The sequence below is a fragment of the Peromyscus eremicus genome, chromosome 9 (assembly GCF_949786415.1).
Source record: "Peromyscus eremicus chromosome 9, PerEre_H2_v1, whole genome shotgun sequence".
In the NCBI taxonomy this organism is placed as follows: domain Eukaryota; kingdom Metazoa; phylum Chordata; class Mammalia; order Rodentia; family Cricetidae; genus Peromyscus; species Peromyscus eremicus.
Window position 1 is genome coordinate 46,391,230 of NC_081425.1, and position 26,350 is coordinate 46,417,579.

General features: G+C 40.4%; 1 protein-coding gene across 3 annotated transcripts in view; it reads left to right on the forward strand.

Moving 5' to 3' along the window:
* The window catches only part of Gtf2f2 (general transcription factor IIF subunit 2), a 129,551-nt gene that overhangs the window by 88,112 nt on the left and 15,089 nt on the right, over positions 1-26,350 (forward strand). For all 3 annotated transcript variants that reach the window (XR_009381194.1, XM_059273314.1, XM_059273315.1), the window contains exon 6: positions 21,454-21,553. Coding sequence is in view for 2 of the 3 variants with exons in the window: in XM_059273314.1 (XP_059129297.1) it covers positions 21,454-21,553 (100 nt within the window). In the remaining variant the exon portion in view is untranslated. The remainder of the gene's footprint in view (positions 1-21,453; positions 21,554-26,350) is intronic.

The window sequence follows — 26,350 nt, forward strand, 5'->3', positions numbered from 1 at the left end:
ATCATGAGTAAATAGATGAAGGAACACGTTAAGGCAGCAGCCTGTGAGTAAAGCTGGCTGTAGAGTATGTCGGTGCTGGGCTGAAGGCTAGCCTCCATCTACTGGTAGTCCCTGGTGAGTGTCCTTTACTATATAGGAATTGCCTAGGTCTCTAGGACTTTATCCTTGACACACCCTCCTCATTCAGTAACTAACTTAAATCTTTTTAAATATATATATTTTTATGTGTTTTGCCTGCGTGTATATGTGTATTATGTATGTATGTGCACCATGTGTGCCTGGTGCCTGTGGAGACCAGAAGAGAACATTGGATCTCGTGGAACTGGGGATGGTTGTGAGTTACCATGAATGCTGGAAGTTGAACTCAGGTACTCTGTAAGAGCAACCAGTGCTCTTAATCAAAATTATTTTCTTTTTTTAAGATTTATTTTTGGCTGGAGAGATGGCTCAGGTTGAGAGCACTAGTCTTCCAGAGGTCCTGAGTTCAATTCCCAGCACTACATGGTGGCTCACAACCATCTGTAATGAGATCTGGTGCCCTCTTCTGGCCTGCAGGGATATTACAGGCATAACACTGTATACATAACAAATAAATATATATTTAAAAAAACTGCTTCATTTAAAAAAAATTTATTTTTATTTAATGTGCTTGCATGCAGTGCCCTTGGAGGCCAGAAGAGGACATCAGATCCCCTGGAACTGTAGTTACAGACAGTTGTGACTTACCATATGGGTGCTAGGAATAGGACCCCAGTTCTCTGGAAGGGAAGCCAGTGTTCTTAACCGTGGAGCTATTTCTTTAGTCTTCCTTTAGGTGCACTTATCTCTGTAACTCTTTGCACCCTACATTTTATCCATTTAAAATACATCAGTATAGATACATATCTATATATGTATGTGTACATGTGTGTAGTGTGTGTATGTGTGGAAACTCTAACATGTGTGTGTCCTCCTGAGACCCATTCTCCTGAGTTTCATATTCACGTGTGTAGCATTCCCCTTGACCAGAGGTTCTCAACTTGTGGGCTGAAGGGGTTGCATATCAGATATTCGTATTACTACAGTTCGTAACAGTAACAAAATTACAGTTATGAAGTAGCAATGAAATAATTGTATTATTAGGGGGTCCCCACAACATGAGGAACTGCATTAAAGGGTCGCAGCGTTAGGAAGGTTGAGAACCACTGCCCTTGACTGTCATACTTGGATGGCTGTCATTTTAGCATACCTAAACCCACTCTAGAATCCTATTGTAACACTAAGTAAGCTGTAGTTTTTGTTTCTCAATATAGATTAATTGTGACAGCAGTACATCAGATCAAGCACTGGGCTTGCAGGTAGAAGCCTGTAGTGGGTAGCCATTCCAGCCTTGATCTGGAAGTTCCGACCCCCATTGAGGCTTCGGTAACTGTCACGCCTACAAGGCGGGGCCAAGAGAGGACCCTGAAGACCCGATATCCGGACGCTCTGGCTCTCTTGGTTCCTGGACCCTGGACGCTGGAGGTAGACCGAGCAGAGTTCTCCAGACCCTCAGGACTTTGTGGTTGGATCTTGAGACTTCTTCAGCCTCCTCTCATTCATTGGCAGCAGCCCAGGAGACCACCTTCTGTCTACCAAACAGAACAGTCTCATCTCCAGTTTCTTCTGCATGTGAACAAGCCTTTTGCCAGATCTTCAAGTGGCAGCCTCCTTCTTATCGTGCAGTTCCTCGCTTCACGTTGCCCTCCCTGGCCCTCTAGGCTGAAATAATGTAGCCTTCCTCTCAGTGCAACTTCCTAGTTCCTTGCTGTCTTAATCACTGTTCTGTTGCTGTGAAGAGACACCATGACCAAGGCAACTCTTCTAAAAGAAAGCATTTAACTGGGGGCCTTACTTACAATTTTAGAGCCTTAGTTCATTATCATCATGGCAGAGAGTGTTTATTAGCATGCACAATATTTGGGGGAATACAATACCACATTTCCTCTCTTTTTTCTAAAATTTAAAAAAGCTTATAACTAATACAAGAAAAATTATATCTAGTAAGTATATACAATATACACAGTCAAGATTACATTAACGATGTCTAGTCCATTAACATTTGACAGATTCAGATAAATTCCATTATATATATTAACAATGTCCAGTCCAATAACATCTGATAAACTCAGACCAAAAAATTTTCATTACTTATCTTATTTAAAACAAGCAGTAGAGAGGGCAGGGGAGATATTGCTGGGTCTGGTGTGGGCTTTGAAACCTCAAAGTCCACACACACACACACACACACACACACACACACACACACGACACACGACACACGACACACTTCCTCTAGCAAGGCCACATCTAATCCTTGTCAACTAATGCTACTCCCTGATGGCTAAGCATTCAAATATATGAGCCTGTGGGGGCCATTCTCATTCAGAGCACCACACCTGCCATGTTACTTCTCAGTTTTATTCTTAACACTTAAACTACCTTTGTTAGTTATGACTAATGCATTGTCTGTGTGCTCATCAACTTCAGGGTCCTCTCTTGGCCCTGCCTTGTAGGCATGACAGTACTGAAGCCTCAATGGGGGTTGGAACTTCCAGATCAAGATTGGAATGAAAAATACTTGTTACATGAATACATGTTGCTTATGATCTTGTTTTTAAATGGTGTGTGTGTGTTTGTCTTGTCTGTTTTGTGATTATGTGAATATGTGTGCAGAGGTCAAGGTTCTATCCCCTGGAGCTGGAATTGAGGCGCTTGAGATGGGTGTCAGAAATTGAACTCTGGTTCCCTAGAAGAGTGGTGCATGCTCTTAACTACTGAGCCATCTTCATCCCCTTAATTTTCTTAAGATTTTTCTTTTAGGCATGTATGGGGGTGTGCTCCATGTATAGGGCGCTTGTGGAGGGTCAGACCCCTCAGAGCTGGAGTGACAGGTGATTGTGAGCTGCCCGTTGTAGCACTGGGATCCTCTAGAAGTGCAGCAAGCTGTGAACTACTGAGCTGTCTCTCCAGCCGCTTTATAATTTAAAGTTTGTAGTCTTCGGTTTGCTTTTTTAGGTTTCTGTATGTCCCGGCCTAGCTTTCACTTGAGATTCTCCTGCCTCAGTCACTTCAGTGTTGGGATTGTTACAGATGTACCACCATGTCCACCTTAGTCTGATTTGATAATCAAGTTACAGACTTTTCTTCTTTTATTAAATCCTAATGGTTTTACCCTGCTGAGCCGTCTCTCTACCCCTCCTCCAAAGTTAATCCTTCAATCGTAATAAGAATGTATTTCATCATAACATTTAACCAGGCGCTGGTGGCGCACGCCTTTAACCCCAGCACTTGGGAGGCAGAGGCAGGCGGATCTCTGTGAGTTCGAGGCTAGCCTGGGCTACAGAGTGAGTTCCAGGAAAGGCACAAAGCTACTTAAAGAAACTCTGTCTCAAAAAACAAAACAAAACAAAAACAAAAACATTATTTATATATATATATGGTGTGGCATATTATATGATATATACATGTACTGTCATGCTGTGGTTGTAATCTTAAGTGTCCCCCAAAGATTTGTGTCTGAGGTTTGATTCCCCAGAGGTGTATTGTGAGGTAGGGAAACTTAAGTGCAGCCTCGTGAAAGGTAGGGCTTTTGCCAAGAACATGTGGCCTCAAAAAAGATATTAGGGTACCAGCTGTTCTTCCTCCCCTCTTTTGCATTGCAGCCATAAAGTAAGTGGTTCTGCCCTTCACTCACTCCTTATAATGATGTACAAGCTAATCTTGGACTAAAACCTCTAGAATTAGGACTCAGAACTTTTCTCTTTGTAAGTTGAATGTGCCATGTATTTCTTATAATAATGGAAAACAAGCACAGTTTGACAAGAAATTAAAGATATCCATACCTGTTGAAACCAAAGTTAATACTACACAGAGCAGAATCCCACCACCCCACCCCTTGAATCAGTATTTTATATTGTTGATAATATGGAGCAGCGTTTTCCCCCATTAGTTGTCAGTATTCTATACCATAAAATAAATGGTGTCCATAGCCAAGCTTCGCAAGTTCATGCAATAACCCTCAAAGTAAGTTTTGAGCATTTATTATGTGGCAGCAGTCAGGGATGAACAGATGAGGAAGACACTCATCTTAGAGTTGCTCACTATAGATAATTGTATCTGATATTCAGTGTTCCACATAATTAAATATATTTGTATAGTCCATCTACTTCATGGACTACAGTTACACCATTAGCCTTTAAAACTTCATTTTGTAGTCCAGAATGACGCAGGTGTATAGAGAAAACTTACTGCACACATGTGCATACACACACCCCTCAGAAGGCTAACGTGACAAGAAGTACTTTAATTTGTGAGTCTGTTGTTTACCACAATTGTCTGCTACACTCATCAGTTTGGGAGGAGGTGGGTGTGGTGATGGACGGACAAATGCTATTGTTCACAGAATTTTCGGTTCTTATTATATAATTACATTGGGTGCCATCTGGCTTTTTCCTGTAGCACGTTAATTACTCGTGGTTCTTCTGTTTCTGTTATTAGTGCACTTTGGCTTAGCTGCTTTTTAAGTACAAACTTTAAGTGTTTGTTTTTTTTCATCATAAAATGTTATCCTTTGGGGTGAGATTCATGGAATCCAGCCCATGTAGGCTCTAAATGGTGAATAAATGGTGGTACAATGTACTTATTCAGATATATATAAAATAACTACTGGTAATCATGTTAAAGAAATAATTTACTTTTTGTTTGTTTGTTTTTCAAGACAGGGTTTCTCCGTGTAGCTTTGCGCCTTTCCTGGGACTCACTTGGTAGCCCAGGCTGGCCTCAAACTCACAGAGATCTGCCTGGCTCTGCCTCCCAAATAATTTACTTTTTCATGAATATTTTGTTCTAAAAATTATCTCTTGGTTTTTCTCTGTTACTATGTTTTTCTTTCTTGAATTTTATAGGAATAAATTGTTTATATTAGTTTATATTTGTCTTTTTAACTTTGGAAGATTGAAGGTATTTGTCCAGTAAGATATACAATTAATAAGCTCAAAGAGCTGGCAAGAAAAACACAAATAAGGATAATTACCATTCCTTTGTGGATATTTGAGAAAGGGTCTCATATTATAGACCCAATTGGCCTGAAATTTACTGTGTAGCCCATGCTGGCCTCAAGTTCATAGCAATTCTCTCTTCACTTACTAGCTATTGCTGTCTCCAGCAAAGGTTTCCTGTATACTTCTTAAATGATCTAATGAAAATAACTGTAATGTGTCTTTGTAAACAGTGTTACATAGTACATCTGTGCACACCTTATATACAGACTTCATTGAGAACCAAGCCTAGCCTTCCTTTTCTTTAGCTCACGTTTTCATATGAATGAGCACCTGTGTTTGAACTGCGCTCTGGGTGCTTCCGAGTACCATCAAGAATAGCATATGGTCTTTCCAAGTGGGTCCTGGGTATTACAGTTCACATGTTCTTTTCCTTGTCTTCTGCAGTTCATCCGTTTTTCTCTCAGAGCTGCCATTTTATCATGTTAGCAGTCTCTTGCAGCCCTCTCCTTTTGGGGGAGATATGAGTGGAGACAGGGTTTTTCTGTGTAGTCCTGGCTGTCCTGGAACTCACTCTGTAGACCAGGCTGGCCTCGAACTCAGAGATCAGCCTACCTCTGCCTCCCAAGTGCTAGGATTAAAGGCATGAGCCACCAATGCTGGCTCTTCTTTTCTGATTTACTGTTTTTAATTCCTGGGAGCTAGGAATCCAGTGTGTGTTAAAGAGGACTGCATAAGTTCTGAGTTGAGTGCTCAGAGCTGCCATACTAAGCCTTGTGACATCTGTTTTGGTTGCTGAGATGGTTTCTGAAATTCTTTTTGGTTCTGGTGAAGGCACATGTCATTCATAGTATCTAATAATTCACAAAATGAAAGAAGGTTGTCTCAGCTTAAGACCCTTCATTAAGGTAACTTGGCCTTTGTGATAATGATACACTTGTGCCATCTTTCTGTAACTTGGCTATATAAAAAAGTATTGCTAATTAAATATTCTGACATCTTTCCCAGTGCTTGGCTAGGAAACTGAACCGTGCAAGCAAACAAGCTCTTACTATTAAGCTGCTGATTTCCAGAGTCGATTTCTCTGCTGATCATTAAAATTTCTATCATGGCCAAAGTAGGCAGCTTCAAAGTCTAGTTTTGTGTTGACTGGTGGCCAAACCCTGTGCCTCCTGTGTGACACAGGCGATGCTCAACTGTTGCTTTGCACTGCTGTCCCCATATCAGGGTTTTTTATAGTTGGTCCGATGAACATTCCTTAACTCTCCAGCTGCACTGTGAGCCACCTTCTTTAGTAGGCACTGTCAGTGACTGTGTCTATAAAACACAAGAAAGATAAGATTTCTCTTTTAAAGGTTTGCCGAGTACAGGCTTTTTCCAGCTTTTGTGTGAGGATGCAAATCAGCTCAGGTCTGTACCTGGAATGTAGATTCCAGAACCAGCAGCAGAAGTCTGAGCTGGAAGTAGACACAGTAGTTCACAGACAGTCTGAAGAGGGTGGTATAGGTGGCCCTTAGAGTGTGTCAGAGCTACTGACATATAAAGTCTAAAATGTAAAGACTTCTTAACAGGTGGTATGCTTTCAAATAATATGCAGACAAGAATAAAACAGTGCTCTATTTAACCCAAATTCTATTTCCTCTGCAAGCTAAATTGTAGTAATATGCTACAGAATTTTTTTTTTACAAGAGACCATAAAATTATCATCATCCCTTAAAATTATCACTTCATTAAATTGTAGCTCTCTTAGTTGGTGAAGTACACTGATGTTCACACAATGACAAAGTCAGCTGATAATATATGTCATCCTCTTGCCCAGCCCAGAAGTTTATTTATTTGTTTGTTCGTTGGTTGGTTGGTTGGTTTTTCGAGACAGGGTTTCTCTGTGTGGTTTTGGAGCCTGTCCTGGATCTCACTCTGTAGACCAGGCTGGCCTCGAACTCAAAGAGATCCGCCTGACTCTGCCTTCTGAGAGCTGAGATTAAAGGCATGTGCCACTGCCACCTGGTCCAGAAGTTTAACTACCTCACCACAGTTAATCTTTGCCCTAAAGAACAGCATTGGTCTCTTATCATGCTTCCTCCCAAAGACAGTAGTGAGTAGAAGGTTAGAGCAAAGACAGGAACATTCAGGGACTTTTTAAATGCAGTGTTAGAGAATGTATATTGAAAGGTACACTGCCAGAAATTGTATTACTATTTTCTTCCACAGAGAGGATTCTGGGTAGCTAGCGGAGACTTAGTTGTATTATGGATCTTTTTGTACTATACAAATTCTATTCCAAGTGGTTGGGTTACCCATCCAAAACTATGTGTGGGACCATAGAGCATGTCGCAAGGGTGGAGCTTTCCTCCTTGTAGGTGCTTGGTTTGAGCAGCCCTCCCTTCAGAAGCTGATGCCATTCCTATACATAGTGAGGCCTGTTTCCTAGTCATCTTTGCTTCTCCGTCACTCTGGTTTCCTATCAGAAAGAGTAGCATTTTGCTTCTTGCAGCTTAATACATATTAATATTATCTAATATAGGTTAATGTCTAGAATATTACAGTTCCCAGTATTACTCATTTTCTCAGTTTTTATTACTTGTTTGATCTTCCATGTCAAATTAAAGACAATTTTTACCAAATTAATAAAGCTCCAGTAAAAGCTTTTGTTTTCAAGCCAGGATATTGAAATGAATGTGCTGTTTGACTATTTCATCTTAACCATGTAGAAATATGGTTAACCATGTAGAAATATAGCTGCCAGATTCAAGCTTTCTTTTGAGTCTTCCTGTAGTGCAAATCCTTGGTAGAAAGTTGAGCATTTTTGCTAAGAATTGGCCTATTATAATTGCTTTCCTTTTAATAAATATCGCACAGCTGGAATATAGAAAAACTACTTGGGATACTTACACTATTGGCATGTAATGCTTTTTCCAGTTGTTTCTCTCTTTCCTTAAGGTATATCACTATTAACCTATAAATGTGTATTGACATTTTTTTTAAAAATCTCACTAGCATATGAAACCTAGAAGAGTATATAATCATTTGACATAAAATATGTTCTCATAGTTATTTAAATAAAAATGTAAAATAAAGTGGACTATTGATCAGATATAGACAAGAACTTGATTTTGAGTTTCAGTTTATTGATTTCTTTACCCTAAGAAAAACAAGATTGAGCACTACAGAACTGCAACTGTACGGACTGGTTTTCTAAAACAGACCCATGGTCCCACAGGTGCATACGTGTGTGAACACTTATCCAGCCACGAACTTTCAGCACATGACAGTGACGCTTCACTTCAAACATGTGGCGAAACCTTTGTGTGCAGAGAGCATGCAGTGGGCTTCCTCTGCAGTGCCCCTGCCTTGTCTGCTTTCACTGAAGAGTTCTCTGGAAGTTTTATTAATGCACTTTAAACAGATTGTAGAGCAGTAGTTAATGTCTGTTACCTGATGGCTTCTGGACTCTGAATGTATTAAGTAGAGTGTAATTGAATAACATGGTGGATTGTTGACGTTTATGCTCACTTTGTAAGTAGCTGGGGACCACTGCTGCAGTAGAGAGATGAATAAAGTACTTGGGGAAATAGGACGTTGTGGATCGAGGGACAGCTTCCCTGGGGACGTACAGCTCAAGAAGGCATTGCTATGAGAGATGAGGACCAGGACTAACAAAAGGCTTCCTGAGTGAACAGCCTGAGAAGCTCCAGAAGGTTTCTTTGGGAGTTGTTCTGCCTTGCCTTCCCTTCTGTATCATGTCAAAGCTTTTGCTGCAGGCTTCTGCAGTACACTGCCCAGGTAGTACTGGGCCCCAGCCCTTTGGAAGTTAGTGTCACATGTCTGCTCACTACACTCACAGCCCATTCTTCCAGAGTTAGTTAGCTCTGGAGCGTTTGTTTCTTGTTCACTTGTCCTATCATTCTCCTTACTCTTCCTGCTGGACATGACGTGCAGTTTAAAACGAGTCCTTTGCTACAGCCGCTCCAGTTTAATAGCCGGCTCCCTGTAGCTTAGCTGGGCGTACGGGACTTCTTCAGTCTCACTTCTGTCCTTCTGTCTGTTCCTCTCCTGCTTCCTTCCTTTCTCACACTCTCGTTCTCTTTCCTTACCTTCTCTCTCTTAGAACTTCTGAGATTTCCTCAGCTTTCATGGAATTGGTCACCTTCTCCTGTGACCCTATTCTCCTCCCTTTTGCACAGTAAATGCCTGCTGAGGACATCCTCCTCCTAAAGCAAGCCTTGCCTTAGTCCTCCAGACAATCACTCTACCTTCTCTGTGGGTGTGTTCACTTCCTATTGCAGCTCTCCTCCATGGTCTTGTTTGGCTCTCTGGACTGGCCTGTGACAGTCTGTTGGGAGATGGTAGATGTGTGGAGTTAGTTTGCAAAGGGGCTTTTATTAGAAGAGGAGCGTGACTGGTAAGAGGGAAGCACAAATGCATATTTCAGAGAAATTGCGGAGTATTGATAGAATGCATTGTGGTTCGAGTGCTGGAGTGTGGGAGAGAGGCAGCTCCAGTGTTTGTATTGGGAAACGTGGATGGTTGATGAGGTCCTGTTCTGGAAAAGTGAGAGGTGGGAGGTTGAGAGGAGAATTTCTAACAGGGCAGTGTGCGCCAGTCTGGGATAAGTAGAATAGGGTTTACAAGACCTAACAAAGAAATTTAGAAGGATAAATCAAAGAACTAAAATAAGCTAAAGGGACTTATAAGCTGACACACTTAACCAAAGATGATGCAAAAATGCCGGGTGGTGGCGGTGGCAGCGCACACCTTTAATCCCAGCATTTGGGAGGCAAAGCCAGGTGGATCTCTGTGAGTTTGAGGCCAGCCTGGTCTACAGAGCAAGATCCAGAACAGGCACCAAAACTACACAGAGAAACCCTGTCTTGAAAAACAAACAAACAAACAAAACCAAGAATAACATTGCCTTATATTTGTGCAAGTCAGTAAATTGTGTTTATTGCCAGTCTCCATAGTCCCGGTGGTTTTGGGGGAAATCTAACTAAAGCAAGTCCTAGTAATGTGTCTGTCTGGTATGAGGTGCTGTAGTTCTTAGCGATACATTCCATGTAATTAAGACAACGCTTCACTTAGAGCTAGAATTTTGTAGTGTTATAGCATCAAAAGATCACAATATAACATTGAATGAAATAGCAGCTTTTGTTACTTAGAAGGAGTCCGTGAAGAATGACAATATAAAATCATAAGAAATGGCAAAAAGCCTTAGATTTTCTTAGTTTGCAGCTTTTGTATGGGACGAATTATTTGGCATGGAAATTTAACTGCTTCAGGTCAAATCCAAATCTAGCATTTGCCTTTTGAAACTGTTTCTCAGGTGTTTATCTCCAGCTTTTATTTTTACTGTCTAAAGTTTACTTTCTTCTAATAAGAAAAACATGTGCACAAAGCCTCCTATGTATCCCCTCAATGAAGAGAGAGCCAGAGACCATATGGCTGAAGGCTGTGGGGGCCCTTTGCCTATTCGCAGTCCTGTTTGGCAATCTTGGAGGTTTTCCCCATGTAATATCAATATCAGTGCCTCAGCAGCTGGTCCTAAATAGAGCTCTCTCCCTTGAAAGCTACCTCCTTCTCTAATTTTTTTTCTTCCTGGCTTGATTAGTCTTTAGTTAGCACGAAAATCTCTTTTAATTTTTTAGACAGCATGCTAAAATTTGCATTTTCTTTTCAGAAACTCTTTATGAATCTCAGCCCACATTAGCGGCTATACACTGCCAGATATTTCCCATCTACTCCAGCATTTATATTTTCATGGAGTCACTAATGAATTAGCCTCTTGCTATATTTGCTTAGTCACCATAGCAACAGCCCTTGGTTAGTATACACCTGGGTAACTTCCTGCAGTTTGACATGATGCACAGCCAACAATTCTGATTTCCACTTATAGGCAACTGGAATTTTGTAGATGGTACTTTTTAATTTACTAAAGAGAAGTGGTTTGATTCTACTGCTGTATTGTGTTGGTACGCATCACATAGTCAAAGAGTGTAGAAATTTTAATTTAGAAAAATGATTCAGACTTGTGTAGCTACCTAGAGAAATAGTACTTCTCTCATTGTAAACACCTTATTTGATCTCTAGCCTTAACATTTTTAAAAGTCAGAGAAATTAGGGCTTACAAATTGAGGTTGCTTAATAGCCTAGGTATTTAACTTTAAAAACTTCAAATAATTCTGGTTATAAGCCTTTCGGTGTCTTTGTTTTGTTTTTTGAGACAAAGTCTCATTCTATAGCCCAGGCAGTGTTCACACTCACTATATGATCCAAGTTAGCCTTGAATTTTCAGTCCTTTGCCTGGGCACACACAAAAAGCCTTCAGGTTTTTTTGTTTTATTTTATGTGTATGAGTATTTTGCCTGCATATATGTATGTGTGTGCCTATGTAGACCAGAAGAAGGCATCAGACCCCCTGGAAATGGAGTCAATAGATGTTTCTGAGCCACCATATGGGTGCTCAGAATTGAATCTTGGTCCTATGCAAGAGCATCAAGTGCTCTTAACCACTGAGCCATCTCTTCAGCCCCCAAGCCTTCAGTTTTTAATATAATAAAAGATGAAAACTGAAGATACTTCTCATCACAGTAATGTGTTGTGGGATGTTCTCTGTGCTGTGAATGTATTGCTATGATTGATTGATAAATAAAACACTGATTGGCCAGTAGCCAGGCAGGAAGTATAGGCGGGACTAGCAGAGAGGAGAATTCTGGGAACAAGAAGGCTGAGTCAAAGAGACGCTGGCAGCCACCATAATTAGAAGCAGATGTTAAGATACCAGTAAGCCACAAGCCACGTGGCAACTTATAGGTTAATAGAAATGGGTTAATTTAAGATATAAGAACAGTTAGCAAGAAGCCTGCCACAGCCATACAGTTTGTAAATAATATAAGTCTCTGTGTGTTTACTTGGTTGGGTTTGAGCGGCCGCGGGACTGGTGGGTGAGAGAGATTTGTCCTGACCGTGGGCCAGGCAGGACCAGAAAAACTCTAGCTACAGTAATGTTTTCCATCTTCCTGCTGTCACGTTTGTGTTAGATCAGCCTCTTTGAATCTCATTTTACATCCTTTCTTACACTTCTCAGTCTTGCTATATGGCCCTAGTTGGCCTAGAACCCAAAGAGGTCCAACTGCCTCTGTCTCTGAAGTGCTGGGATTACAGGCTTTGTGCCATCATACCTGGTAGCCTGCTTAATTAAGCCCACACTTCTCCTGAGTCTGTTTCCACTATGTAAATGTGATGCCTTCAGATTACATGTAGTGCAAATATGTCCTTCAGAAAACACACGTTCTCTAATAGACATTTTTGGGGAGAGAAGATAGTATGTTATTCATGGTAGCATTTATAATTTGAAGAATCTAGTCTATCTTAAATGACATAAAGAATATCAGTATGCCATCTGCTGTGAAATCTCCAAAGGCTCATTTTATTTAAACCTTTGTGCTCCTTTCATATATAAATTGCTCAACATTCTCTATACTTTTAAGCCACACAGTTTATATGAATTATTTCCATAAAGGTCCACATTCCTTTAATATTCTCATTTTGACCCTTACTGATTTCCTTCATGGCTTTAAATAAAGAGAAAAATAGGCACGTTTTAGACTGTTCAGTCACATGTTCTTGTACTTTGTATCTTTTCATTTGTTCCTGCCTAACTTGGTTATTGGGTAGATTGTACCAGGAAACCAGGGTTTTAGCTGTGGTTGTTACTAGAACTTTATCCTGTTCTATGGACACGGACTTTGCCCTTGCCTTCAGATAGCATGAAAGCCTTGAGTCGGTTGTAGAGGGATCTAGAGAAAGGAACTTGGTATAAAAATGTTGCAAGTTGACTAATTTGGCAAAAGTTGCAAGAGCTTTTACCTTCCTACTTTCCTACTGGGAATCAACCTGAGTTGATTTTCCTGAGTCAGCCAACCTCATTAATCAGTTTTCTGCCCCCCACCCCATAATAGGTTTCTCCACTGACACAGTAAGCCAGATCAAGCCAAACTGTGAAAACTTACAATAACAGGTTTATTTGAGCAAAGCAACTCCCGAACCGGTTCTCCAGTCCTAGAGATCAAGGCTGGAGAAGAAGCCACATGCCCAAACTGAAGCAGGGAGATTATATGGTTATAGGCAAGGGGGTGGTGATGTGTCTACCACAAGCTGGGTTTGTGCCCCAGTATGGTCAAAAGCTGAGCGCTCGGTGGGGGGGGGGGACGACGACGGGGACCTTGGGCAAGCAGCCAGCAGCTTGAGGGGAGGAAGCTGCAATGGCCGCCAAGAATGCAGAACTGAGCTTTTGGATGTCTTCCCTTTGTTGGGAGGTTCTCAGAGTGGTATGGGTTTGGAAAGATAGGAGTAGGCTTTCTGGATTATGTAGGGGTGAGCTGGAGGTTCCAACTGAACCCTCATGTTGGTCACATACACAGTTGTATACCAAAGCAGCATTTGCAAAGTTCTGCATAAGTGACCCAGGTCACTATGCCAGCAGCTCAGAAAAGTAGGCTATTGCTCGTCACTTCGTGGCTTGCCTCATGGCTCCATGTAGCTAGCTATATTGTAATTTTTACTGTCTGTATCTTGTTGCTGCAGAAAACTTTGCATTTAGAACAAACAGGATGAACCATTTCTACAGTGCTTTCCTGCTTCTACTATTAGCATGAAAAATATTATTTAGTTGGACCCATGCAGTTTCTAGCTCTATGAAAAAAATTATGTAGTCTTCATGGATCATGTTTTAATATGGGGGAAATGTTTTAGACTAATTGTTGGTCAAAGTAATCTGTATGTTTCAGGATCTTCCACTCAAATATATGTGTTTACTTTCATTAAATTCAGACACATTCTAGTCACTACTGGTTGAAAACCATGAGACTTGACTTGAGTGTCCCAAAGGATTGAATGTTTGAAGTCTATCAAATATATCCAGACTCCAGTGAGCCAGTCATGGTTGTACATGCCTGTAATCCCAACATTGATGGGGCTGATATAGGATTACCAGCCTGGACTCAAGTGAAACTAAGTGTCTAAAAAAGCTTAAAAAAAAAAAAGTGAAATAACATTTTAAAAAGTGGTATTTTAAAAAAAAAATTATATATGGTTACTCTATACCGTCAGCTATCAAATTTTATGTCTTTTGGTGCAAAGGTGAATTGTAATGAATTATTAAAGACTTATTATGTATACAGTTGTATATCTGCATATATGTCTGCAGGCCAGAAGACGGCATCATCTCATTATAGATGGTTGTGAGCCACCATGTGGTTGCTAGGAATTAACTCAGGACATCTGGAAGAGTAGCCAATGCTCTTAACCTCTGAGCCTTCTCTCTAGTCCCTGATGAAGGATATTTTTAATCTAATGTAACAAAACACCACCATTAAAATAATATTAAATGAACACAGGTTTCCTAAGTCGTATTTCTAAAATCTAGTGTATAAACCAAGTAATAATTAAAAGATATGTGCTTCTTGAGGTAATTCCTATACATATTGGTGCAATATGGGTCCTTCAGTAGCAACAACAAGTACAATAACAGCTAAAGTATACTAATAGTATGCCAACATTCTCCTCCTCCTGTTCCCTTCCCTCCTCCTCTTGCTCTCCCTCCCCTTCTTTTTTTTCCTCCCGCACTCCTCCCCTCCCTCTCTTCCCCCTTTTTCTGTTTTTCCCCACCCTCATTCCTGAGGTTGAGCCTAGGTTCTCAAGCACTACTGAACTGTCTGTCCTCAGACCTCGTTAAGGGCTTTACAATTATTATTTCATTATTTATGTGTGCGTGTGTGAGTTTATGTGTTACCATATGTGTGCATGTGTGCCCACAGGTACCCTCAAAGGTCAGAAAGCTTTGAATCCCCTGGAACTAGGGTTCCCAGTGGTTGTGAGCCACCGACTGTGGTTGCTGGGAACTGAAGATGGATCCTTTGCGAGAGCCATAATCCCTCTTAACCACTGAGCCATCTCTTCAAGCCTCTATTTCATTTTCCTTGATAGCATTTTTCTTTGGTACCAAGATCTTAGGAAAACTGAGTAATTTAACCGCCATTACACCCATGCTGAACTGAAACTGGAAGCCCGGGTGTGTATGCTAGCCCTGCCGTGTGGTGTGGTTCACTTTTGTACTCTGTTGTGCATTGTTTTTAAGAAGATCGTTTGTGCCAGAAATTTACTCTGTGTGTGTGTGTGTGTGTGTGTGTGTGTGTGTGTGTGTGTGTGTGTGATGTGATGTGTTGTGCAGGTGTACTCATCTTTAAGTGTATGGGAAATTATGCCTGGCTTGAACTAAGAAAATAATTACTGCAATGGATAAGTTGAAAGTTACCAAATTTCTATTACTTGAACAAAATCTTGAGTCAGTGTGAAGATGAGATACCCGGTTGCTCCCAAAGTGTGACACCTTCTCCTTGACCCCTCCCCAGCTGAGCAGATGTTCTTACTGCTTGCAGCCAGGGTGCTCGGTACCCTGCTTAGAGGAATCCTGTCCACCGAACATACCTTGATGCTAAAGAAGATTCAGTTAGAAAAGAAAAGGAAATCATAACCAGGCATGGTAGTGCATGCCTTGGACCCCAGGACTTGGGAGGCAGAGGCAGGTGGATCTCTGTGAGTTGGAGGCTAGCCTGGTCTAAAGAATGAGTTCCAGGACAGCCAGGGCTACACAGAGAAGCCCTGCCTTGAAAAACAAAGAAATTAAAAAAAAAAAAAAAAGTGTGGGGGGCGGGAGGGATCATGGAAGATGGTGAAATGTTGAGACAGTGAGTTAAGATACTTGTATTTTGGAGTGTTTAGTGGAGATTTCTACTGTTTAACTAATAGGTAAATAGAGACTATTGCATACTCTTGTATATTCTCCCTGGAGAAGTGAGAATTAGTTAAGTGATTGACTGTGTTGTACTATTTCAGGTAAAAACAGAAGCTAGGCAGTAGTTCTTTTAAAGACACTTAGAAAGTCTTTATTACGCTAAATGTCATTTATTTCACCTTACTCTGCCTGTACTGAAAACTGTGGGTGGATGTTGTTTCGAACAGAAATCTAGAGAAAACAAAGTCCAATGTGATTCATCATTTCCTAATGATTATGGCCCCTCCTCAACACCTGGCTAGCTGATATATATAATAGATCCATTTGGGATATATTTTCTTTAAAAGCTGTGAATATTTAAAATGGAGATAGTATGCTTATCAAACTTGAAAACCATCTCAGTTTATTTATAATTGATTGTGATATGGATGATTAGTTCTGCACAAGGAATCCTGATTGATTGTATTTTGAGATGGAGTCATATTTTGTTACGTCGACTCTCCTCCAACCCCTGGACTCAGACACCCCTACCTTGCCTCCCTGTCTAGTATCTACAGCTGCAGTGTGTGCATCTGTGGTCATCGACAGTCTAGGTTGCCCTGGATCCAGAGGCTTGAGTTACTTTATTTTTATACAGAACTCACTTTGGTCTCGTTTTTTTGCATTAAGAAGGAGCTAATGATTGAATCATGTGATAAGTTGCTGGTTTTAGAATCCAAAAATGATCACATTTCTGTGTTCTATAGAGTGAAGTTTGATTTTTGTTTTTTGTTTTCCCTAGCCTGACTACAGCTGTAATGTACTCCCCTAAGAACAATCCAGATGAATCCTTCAGCTAGTTCCTGGATTCTCCATGGCAGAATTGTGTCGAAGGAATTACTGTTCCTTTGGAATTAATAGCTTGGTATAGATAGTATATGTGAGGTTATTTCTGTTTGGGGTTGTTATTTTCAAGGGTTGTTGTTTTTTTAATTTTTTGGGTTGTGTTTTGTTTTTTGGTTTTTCGAGACAGGGTTTCTCTCTGTAGCTTTGGATTCTGTCCTGGACTAGCTCTGTAGACCAGGCTGGCCTTGAACTCACAGAGATCCACCTGCCTCTGCCTCCCGAGTGCTGGGATTACAGGCATGCACCACCACCGCCCAGGCTCAAGTTTTTTTTGTTTGTTTGTTGGTTGGTTGGTTTGTTTTCAACTGAACTAGTTTGGCAACATTTGCTAAGTGATATCTTAAGGGTTTTGTTTTTGTTTTTGTTTTGTTTTGTTTTGTTTTGGACACTTAGACCTGAAAACACCATCACTACATTCCTTAGAGTCAGCTGGAGTGGAGGACTGGTCGGCCCCTGGCGGGGAGCACATTCTCTTTTTGGTTCACCATTTACCACGCAAGGCCCTGTAGTTCATAATGTAAATACCATTGCAGCATTTATTTATCTTTTGTGCTACAGCTGTATTTGATTCCAATTCATGTTATTCTTCAAATGACAAGCTTTACAAAGGACTGCCTACTTTCATAAGACTCAGATGCCAGGCAAAACAGACAGATTTCTCTCTTCTGGCTTTGGCCAAAACTGTAACTAAATTGATTTTTCCATTTCAGCATACATGTAAGTGAGTTGTTGAATGCAGGGAGCTAGGCCTTGGTGGCTGTCTTAGTCAGTGTTCTGTTGCTGAGAAGAGACACTATGACCATGGCAGCACTTGTAAAGGAAAACATTTAATTGGGGACTGGCTTACGGTTCAGAGGTTTAGTCCCTTTTCATCATGACGGGAAGCATGGTGGAGCACATGCATACATGGTGCTGGACAGGGTCTCAGAGTTCTACATCTGAATCCTGGGGCAGCAGGAAGGAAGAGAGACATACTGGGCCTGGCTTAAGCATCTAAAACCTCAAGGCCACATCTACTCCAGCAAGGCCACATCTCCTAATAGTGCACTCCCTATAAGCCTATGGGGGCCATTTTCATTCAGACTACCACAATGGCCAAGAGCTGGAATGATAACACTGTTGTGTGAATAGCAGTCAAAGAAACAGGTTTTGTTGTTATTTGGATTTTTGTTTTGAATTAGGTGTAAGGATCTTTATGTGTACATATTAGTACAGGTGTCAGTGGAGGCCAGGGGTTTCAGATCCACCAGAGTCGGCAGTACAGGTGGTTATTAGCTGCCTGTGGACGCTAGTAAGCAAAGTAGGGTTCTCTGCAAGCAGAGTATGCACTCTGTGTGCTCAGTATGTGCTAAGCCATCTCTCCAGCCCCTAGAGCACGATTTTTAAAGCACATTTTTGTTTACTGCTTTGCTTTAAATTTCTGATTTTCTAGGCTGGAGAGATTGCTCCACTTTTAACAGAACATACTAATCTTCCAAAAGACCAGAGGTCATTTCCCAGTATCCACTTGAGACAGCCTAAACTTGCCTATAACATCAGCTCCAGGGGACCCAACACCCTTTTCTGGCCTCTACCCACACACAGACACACATACATAGTTATAAATTTAAAATTAAAAGTTTGACTACATAAAAGTCATATACTGTGACAAACAAGTATGATTCAAAACTACCATAGCATTATAAACATGTTTTCAAACACTTTTCTTTGTGAGTAGAGAATATTAAAAACCTACAGTTTCTCCTAACCTTTTAATGTGCAGATTTTTCTGAATCAATTGTCCTATAGTGGTATTAGGAATTCATGCCAAGTATCTGTTAAGTGGTTTATACAACAAAGGTGATCAATAATACCATATTTCTTATGCCAAGCATGATGGTACACACCTTGAATCCCTGCTCTTGAGAGGCAAAATCAAGTGGATCTATGTGAGTTTGAGGCCAGGCAGGTTTGCCTGGTGAGAAAACAAACAAAATGAAGAATATTATATTTCTTATTACAGTTTCTTGGAAATAACACCGTACTTTTTAGTGTTCTAAAAAAGATAAGATTTAGTCTTAGATATAGTCAGGACACAGAAGCATTTAGCTTTCTCCTCATTCAGCCTAGCACTTCTGTCTGTAGTTGGCTACTCTGCTTTATGAACTGAATATTTTCAAATTACATTGTATTGAAAAACCCAGATAATCCTTGTTTTGATGTTGAAAGTGTGGTAAAGCCAGCAGTGTTTAATTTAGAGCATTGTTAGTAATAAAATAGAGTTGCAAATTGTCCTGGCACATCATGAGATAATGTTAAATGAATTATTTAGTGTTAAATAAAAAAGCCTGTTAAGCTATTTTAAACTATTCATGGTTAATGAAAATATTTTAGAGATTAAGTTCTTCTGAAATGTGTTGTGTTTTCAGTCCATAGATTAACCTTTTGAATTTTGAATCATAGGATGTCCTCTCTTAATTAAAACAAAACTGTGAGAATTGACTTTTTTAAATGTATAATAGAAAGGTTAAATTTTTGTATGAGCTCTTTATTTAAAAGAAAACAACAATGTGTTCCTTTATTTAAAATATTTGATGCCTTGATAATAAATGTGACACAACTCTGATGATGAAATTGACTTTTAGAATTGAAAGGAAAGTGTGCCTCGTGAGCATGAATCAGAGTGCAGAGGCTACAGATAAATCCAGGGTGCAGGTATGGCAGGACTAAGCTGCCATTTGTAAAGAGCGCTTGCCTAAACACACTGGAACTCAGGACTTCAGATGTGGGGTAATGGGAGTGATTGATTTGGAAAGAAGGGGCTGGTGCTGCCTCCTTGATGTCTCCAGAAGAATCATAGAGGGAGGTGCTTGAAGCAAGGGAGGTCATCTGATTGACAGCATAGGGATTTCCACATGGAGAGGTGAGCTGAGTGCCTGTGGGCAGGGAGGGCTCAGTCAGAACACAACAGACTGCCGCTTAGTTGTGCCTGCTTTATTTTGCCAAGGAGCTACCAGTGCCTAGTTCCTACACTTGGTGAACATGTCTTGTCTGTCTCCATCACTCTCCTGCCTTCCCCTCCCCTCCTGAGGGTCTCCCCCAATCCCTTCAAGACTGCTTCACTTAGAAGTGTCGCTGTATCCTTTTTGCCTTCCCTAGGACCCTGAGCAGCTCTGTACCAGCTAACCCTCGTACATTTTGTAGTCACCTTTCCTCCATATCACTGTTAGCTGACTGAATGCCACCTACCCTGTCCCCAGGACTGCTGTTAACTGACTACAACATTTGGTTAGTGTCTAGGTTCAGCCTTTTCGTTATATCCCTAACCTCTAACCAAATGGGGGTATTTTCTTTTAATTTATCTTCTCATTATACAAGTCATAGGTGTTTATTGTAGAGATTTGAGAAAACTCAATGAAAAAAATCTTAAAATGTATAATTTTGATCTCTTCCCATCTTTCATGTACTTCCACATTTAAAAAAAATTAATAACTGAGGCCAGACAAAAGGTGCAGCAGTCACAAGTACATACTGCTCTTCCAGAGCATCTGAGTTCAGCTCCCAATACCTATATTGTGCTGCTCACAACCACCTAAAGCCCCAGTCCCATGCAATCCAACACCCTCATTTGGTCTCCTTGAGCCCCCACATGCATGTGACCCACGGAGGGAGGGAGGGAGGGAGGGAGGGAGGGGGAGAGAGAGAGATAGAAACAGGCATACACAAAAAAATAAGAAAAAATAGGGGTTGGGGATTTAGCTCAGTGGTAGAGTGCTTGAAGACCCTGGATTCGGTCCTCAGCTCCAGAAATAGATAGATAGATAGATAGATAGATAGATAGATAGATAGATAGATAGATAGATAGATAGATAGATAGATAGATAGATAGATAAACAATTTAAAAGGTAAAAGTAAAAATAAACAACCTACAACAGTAGCCAAGCTGTTTTCTAGCCTGGTTCTCGGTTCTCCATTGCATCCATTAATTCCTTAAAGGCTTCACTGCATTCCATTCTTGAGTGGATCTCAGTGAGATTCAGAAGGGATAAGCCCAGGTATTTTTCCAAAAATACTTTTATTTCATGCTTATTCTTCAATTATAAATTAGCCAGATATGGTAGGCAATTTTCTAAAGTATGTTACATTTTGTATTCTGATACCCTGCTGATGAAAAGTCTAAACGTACAATGATACCTTTGTGTCTTTAAAAATAGTCACTTTTGTGAGCTGTACTTTTCCCCTCTTAAAACAGATTTTTCGGATTTACTGTGCTTATAAACCAAATGGATTAAGAAGCAAATTTCATATATAAATGAGGACTCAATAAAAATCCCAAAGTCACTGCTTTAAACAATACAGGCATTTATAGGGTAGTGTCCTCATGGCATACATGGAATTGTGTGTTTATGGTTGTTTTTCTGAAGGCAGATTTTTGTTGTTGTTGTTTTTTTTAACACACCTTTATTTCTTGTCAGGATAGTGGAAGCTTTGGATTAATCACGATGAATTTTAGACAATAAAGACAATTTGTTTTACTTGAAGAGTTTGGTTTACCTATGCAACATAGTTTCAGAACTACTTTCAGGACTGTAGTGACATAACTTGTATGTTTAGCTTATGGGGCTAGTTTTTACATTGTCATCGTTTTTCTGTGTTTCTAAGTAATATGGTAAAGCTACTGTGATATTCTGAGCTTACTTGCTTACATGTTATTAGTAATTTCATAACTCTACAGGATCCACTCTACTAAGCAGTATATTAACAATGCCTTCTGTTTTTCAGATTGCAAATAGAAGAGTCTTCCAAACCTGTAAGGCTGTCACAGCAGCTGGACAAAGTTGTAACGACCAATTACAAGCCTGTCGCTAATCATCAGTACAATGTAAGTCTTCTGTGTGGCTTCATCAGTGTCACAGATCCTTAAGCTCTGGACCTTCGCAGTCATGCAGCTTCCTGTGACCTGTGCTAAGCATAGAAAGGTGCTTGCTCTTTATCTGGAGCTACATGTGGAAGGGAGCCACTGTCCAAATTGTTCTTGATCGGGTCTTACAGATAGATAATACCACTTTATTCTCAATGTTTCTAATCACAACAGACTTTATAGACATAAATTTACTAATTTTATTTGTTTTCTGTATCTGTATGGTTTACCATACCAGTTTTAATGTGCTGACAGATTTTCAAATATCATACAGAAATATGTACAACTCTGTCATTATTTGAAAATCTTAAGGGTTCTGGAACAGTGGTGGTTGTCCTTGTTGATTATTAAGATTGCTTTGTTTCATTTGAGGTGTCACAGGCATTTTTATGGTCCTTCATTCGTATGCACAGTGAGGACTGCCAGTGTTCTTAAGCCTTTCTATTGAAGAATATGGCTAGGACAATGTATGATAGAGATGTAAATTGTCTTCTTGAGTATCCTAGCACATTATATGTCCGTTACTTTTTGGAGGGTCTCTAGACTGAACCTGCAGGTCACTGATTCAGCTAGACTAGCTGGCCAACAAGCCCCAGATTTTGGAATTCAGTTCCTCTTTTTTTAGAATAATTCATGATTTTATTTAATCTATTTTAATTGTGTGTACAACTCATAATATCCATATATTAATATAGAATGATAATATATTATATATTATTAAGATATACCTGAGTGATTCGTTCTTTAAATTTTTTGCTTGTAGAGATGTTAATCAAAAAGTGTAATCAGGCCAGGTGTGGTGTCACACACTTTTAATCCTAGCACTCACTCTTGAGGCAGATGGGTCTCTCTGAGTTCCAGTCCAACCTGTTCTACATAGTGAGTTCCAGGCCAGCCAGGGCTACATAGTGAGACCCTGTCTTTAAAAAATAAAGAAGTGGGGCTGGAGAGATGGTTCAGAGGTTAAGAGCACTGACTGCTCTTCCAGAGGTCCTGAGTTCAATTCCCAGCACCCACATGGTGGCTCTGTAATGAGATCTGGTGCCCTCTTCTGGCCTGCAGACATACATGTAGGCAGAACATTGTACACATAATAAATAAATCTTAAAAAAAAAATAAAAATAAAGAAGTATAATTAGGGGCTAGATATATATATATATATATCCATCCTTTGGTAAGGTGTTTGCCTGGCAAACAGGAAGCCCTGAATTTGAACCCCAGCACTGCATATAATTGATCATGGTTGTATATGCTTGTAATCCCAGCATGCTTGGTGAAAGCAAAAGGATCTGAAGTTCAAAGGTTGCTCCTCAGCTGGAGCAAGTTTGAAGCCAGCTTAGACTAACCCTGTTGAAAAATACACTTGAGCAAAATTAGCTAATATGTAAGATTCCTGCCAACTCTCCATCTCGGAGTCAAAGTAACGATGCCACTGTCTGGTGGACTTGTCATCATCCGCCCCTGTGACTCTCACAGGTACTCTATAGTCTCATAAAGAACTGTCCTCTGCTGTTTCTGTGGTGGTTCTTAGTGTGACTCGTATGCTAGAATCACCCAGAAGGATCTTTCCTAAAGAGGGGAAATGCCTCCAGAAATTAACTCAGTTCATCGAATGTGGATTGTGTTTTAAGCTCTTGGGTTATTTTGGTTTGCAGCCACCAATCCAAAGACAGGAACTTTTTATAGTTGTCTGCCATCTGTTGAGAAGGGAATGGGGTTCTAAAGGCACCAGGAGACGGTCTTCTAACTTAAGATGTGTCTTCTCACCTTTGTTACCATCCCTGCCCTCTTGTTCTAAGTTTAATAAAGGACTCTGTGTCTAGCTTTTGGTGCTAGAGGAGCTAGGATAAGCTAACTGGAAAGCACTGAGTGAAATAATAGAGTTGTTACATAAAACCTTCAGGTGACAGCCTCCTCCCAGGAACTAGGAAGGCGTTTTATGTTTATGCATAGTCCTTTCCCTTCCGTGAGACAGCCAGCTGCTGGTCTCAAGAACTAAGGTTGTTGAGCTTTGAGTTTTTCAAAGTTAGGTGCCTAAGAATACTACATGCCTTGTCCTTTTGAATCTGCGTACCAAGGATTGACCTGCTCTGAAGAATTACTACCTCCTAAGAGATGATGACACACTAATCAGAAATGGAAGCATTGACTGAGGGAGAGGGAAGTAATCTTTCACAAAGATTTAAAATACAAAGCCATGATAGTCAAGGCTGTCACAGTCACTTCAGAAGTTGGAATAAAAGCCTCACAAAGACTGCCTTGACAAAGCAATCAGAGTATTTCTGCAAACAACAGTCTAGAATTTACAGACATCTGAATTATAATATTTTAATTGGTAGTGGGCGGCATTTATAATTTTAGTCAGTGATTAAGGTTTCAGTAATAACGATTGAGCATGTCTATATCACATCCACAGTCAATTTTCAACATGCAGTTATGTTTTAATCTTCAATAATTTGTTCTCTTGAGAAAATAAAATTAATTTCATCTGATAAGTTTGGGGAATATAAAACATAACTGGAGACTAAGCTTAAAGTGCTTTCTGAGTTAACATTTCTCTCTAACAGTTGGTTCCACAGTGATGTGGTCAGTGGAGGCGGGTGAAATATCAGTAAGTAGAATTCACATGACATAACAATTACTCTGTGCCAGTAACATCTTAGTAATTTATACATTGCCCTGGCTGCTGATGAGCTGGCTGGCTGGCTGCTTGCTCTACATATCGTTCCCTTGCAGTTCCAGTGGGCATCAGTGAGAAGCGAAATACCCAACGGGGAAAGAAGCAACACTGGCTCAAAGTAATCTTCTGGGTACAGTGGTTCATTGTGTTCAGAGTTTATTTGTATGGCCTCGTTTGTAGTGTTCAGTTGAGTACAGTACGAGGGGCACCGTTTTTATACTGTGTAGCGTAAAAAAAACAACAGTTACTTCAAGGGCTTAGCTTTGTCCTAAGTACAACATTAGGTTTTAGATGGCTTAGCACTTCAGAGCACTAGCTGCTCTTCCAGAGGACTTGGATTTGATTCCCAGCACCCCTGTGGTGGGCTCATAACCCCCTAGAACTCCAGTCCCAAGAGATCCATTGCCCTTTTCTGGCCTTTATGGGTACCAGGCACACACTTGATGCACAGACATACATGCATAGAGAACACCTGTGTACATAAAGGGAAAAACAACAGCATTAGGTACTAATAGCTTGATGCATCTAAGTCTCTTTTAATAGGATGTGAATACTGGACCTACTTGGCTGATGAGAATTTAGATTATGAACCTGTCTTAGACATTGCCAAGGCATATTTAACCAATTTATTTGAAAGCAGTTTTTTTCGATAAGTTACCTATAGTATGGACTCTAAGAACACTAAGTGCATGTTCCAGTACCGAAAAGCTCTCTAATGAGGACTGATAGCTCCATTTTCATCGTTGCTGTTTTAGACACCTGGGTTTTCAGGTTACACTTGGTTTGGTGGTTGGGGTTTTTTATTTTGCTTTAGGCATGTAGTCCATGGCTAGCCTTAATCTTCTGTCGCTGAGGATGACCTTGATCTCTTGTGGGGTTGAGTGCACTACCCTGCCCTGTGTGCGTTTTCTCTTCGGTTAAAGAAGGGAAACACCAGAACCTGTGCAGCAGTCAGTGTATTTGGGGTGAGAACATGCCAACCAGGAATTTTGTTAATCTAGGTAGTATTTGGTTGTTTTCTTACTAATTAACATTTACTAATTATAATTTGAGCTTGTTTGTAATTTATTCTAAAAACCTTACCTTTGAGTCAAGCCTTACTGGCTCTAGATTTGGGGGTTGGAAAAAAAACAAAACACATAAATGTCTCACCATTGCAGAGTAGAATGTGTGCCTTCTCTAAGTGAGCCATCCTGCTTTACTGGTAAGATTATGACATCATTTTCCTACTGACCAGCCAGCTTCTCCAGTCATTTCAAACAAAGAAGACCTTGCTAATGTGCCATCCATCACTCCTCCCATTCCTGAGCTCAAGCCCTCCTATATTCTTCCAGCATAAATTAAAGCTGGGAGGGTAGCATGTTGTGATACTTGGTTTCGTGGGTTTGGTTCTGGTCACTCATGCTTTCTTGATTCCCCAGGACGATCATTCTCTTAATTCCATCTTTGGAACCCAGAGAAATCTTCTAAATCTTTTATAGCTGCACATAGGTATGCTATTTTATGTTATTTTCAAGATACCTCTCCTCCATTTTTGGATGCTTCTTTTTTTTTTTTTTTTTTTTTTTTCTTTTGCTACTTAGGCAAGCATTCTACCACTGATCTCTATCCCTGGCCTTTTGTTTTGTTTTCTAATTTGAGATAGTCTTGCCAAGTTGCCTGGGGTGGCCTTGAATTCCCTCTGTAGCCCATGCAGCCTTGAACTTTTTTGGTCTTGTCGCAGCCTCCAAAGTAGCTGGAATCACAAGCCTGCACTAATAGGCCTGCCTCACTGAGAGAATCTTGAAACTGGCTTGGGCTTTATTCTACAGCATGCAATGGAGATTTTTCCTCTGTTACGATCTTGTCCTAGGAAGTTCAGTGATGTCCTACCACTGCATTTAAAATAGAGAGCATAAGCTTAAGTGACTCAGTTGTTATCTCTGAGTGCTTGGGCTGTTCTGAAGCTGGTCCCCACACTACAGTAATCTCAGTATGCAGGGTCTCCTCTCTGCTGGCCTCTTCCAGCCCACCAGAGCTTTAGTTACCCAGGGAGCTTCCAGACTGGCCTTTCTGCAGCACATTAATCTGCCTTTTGG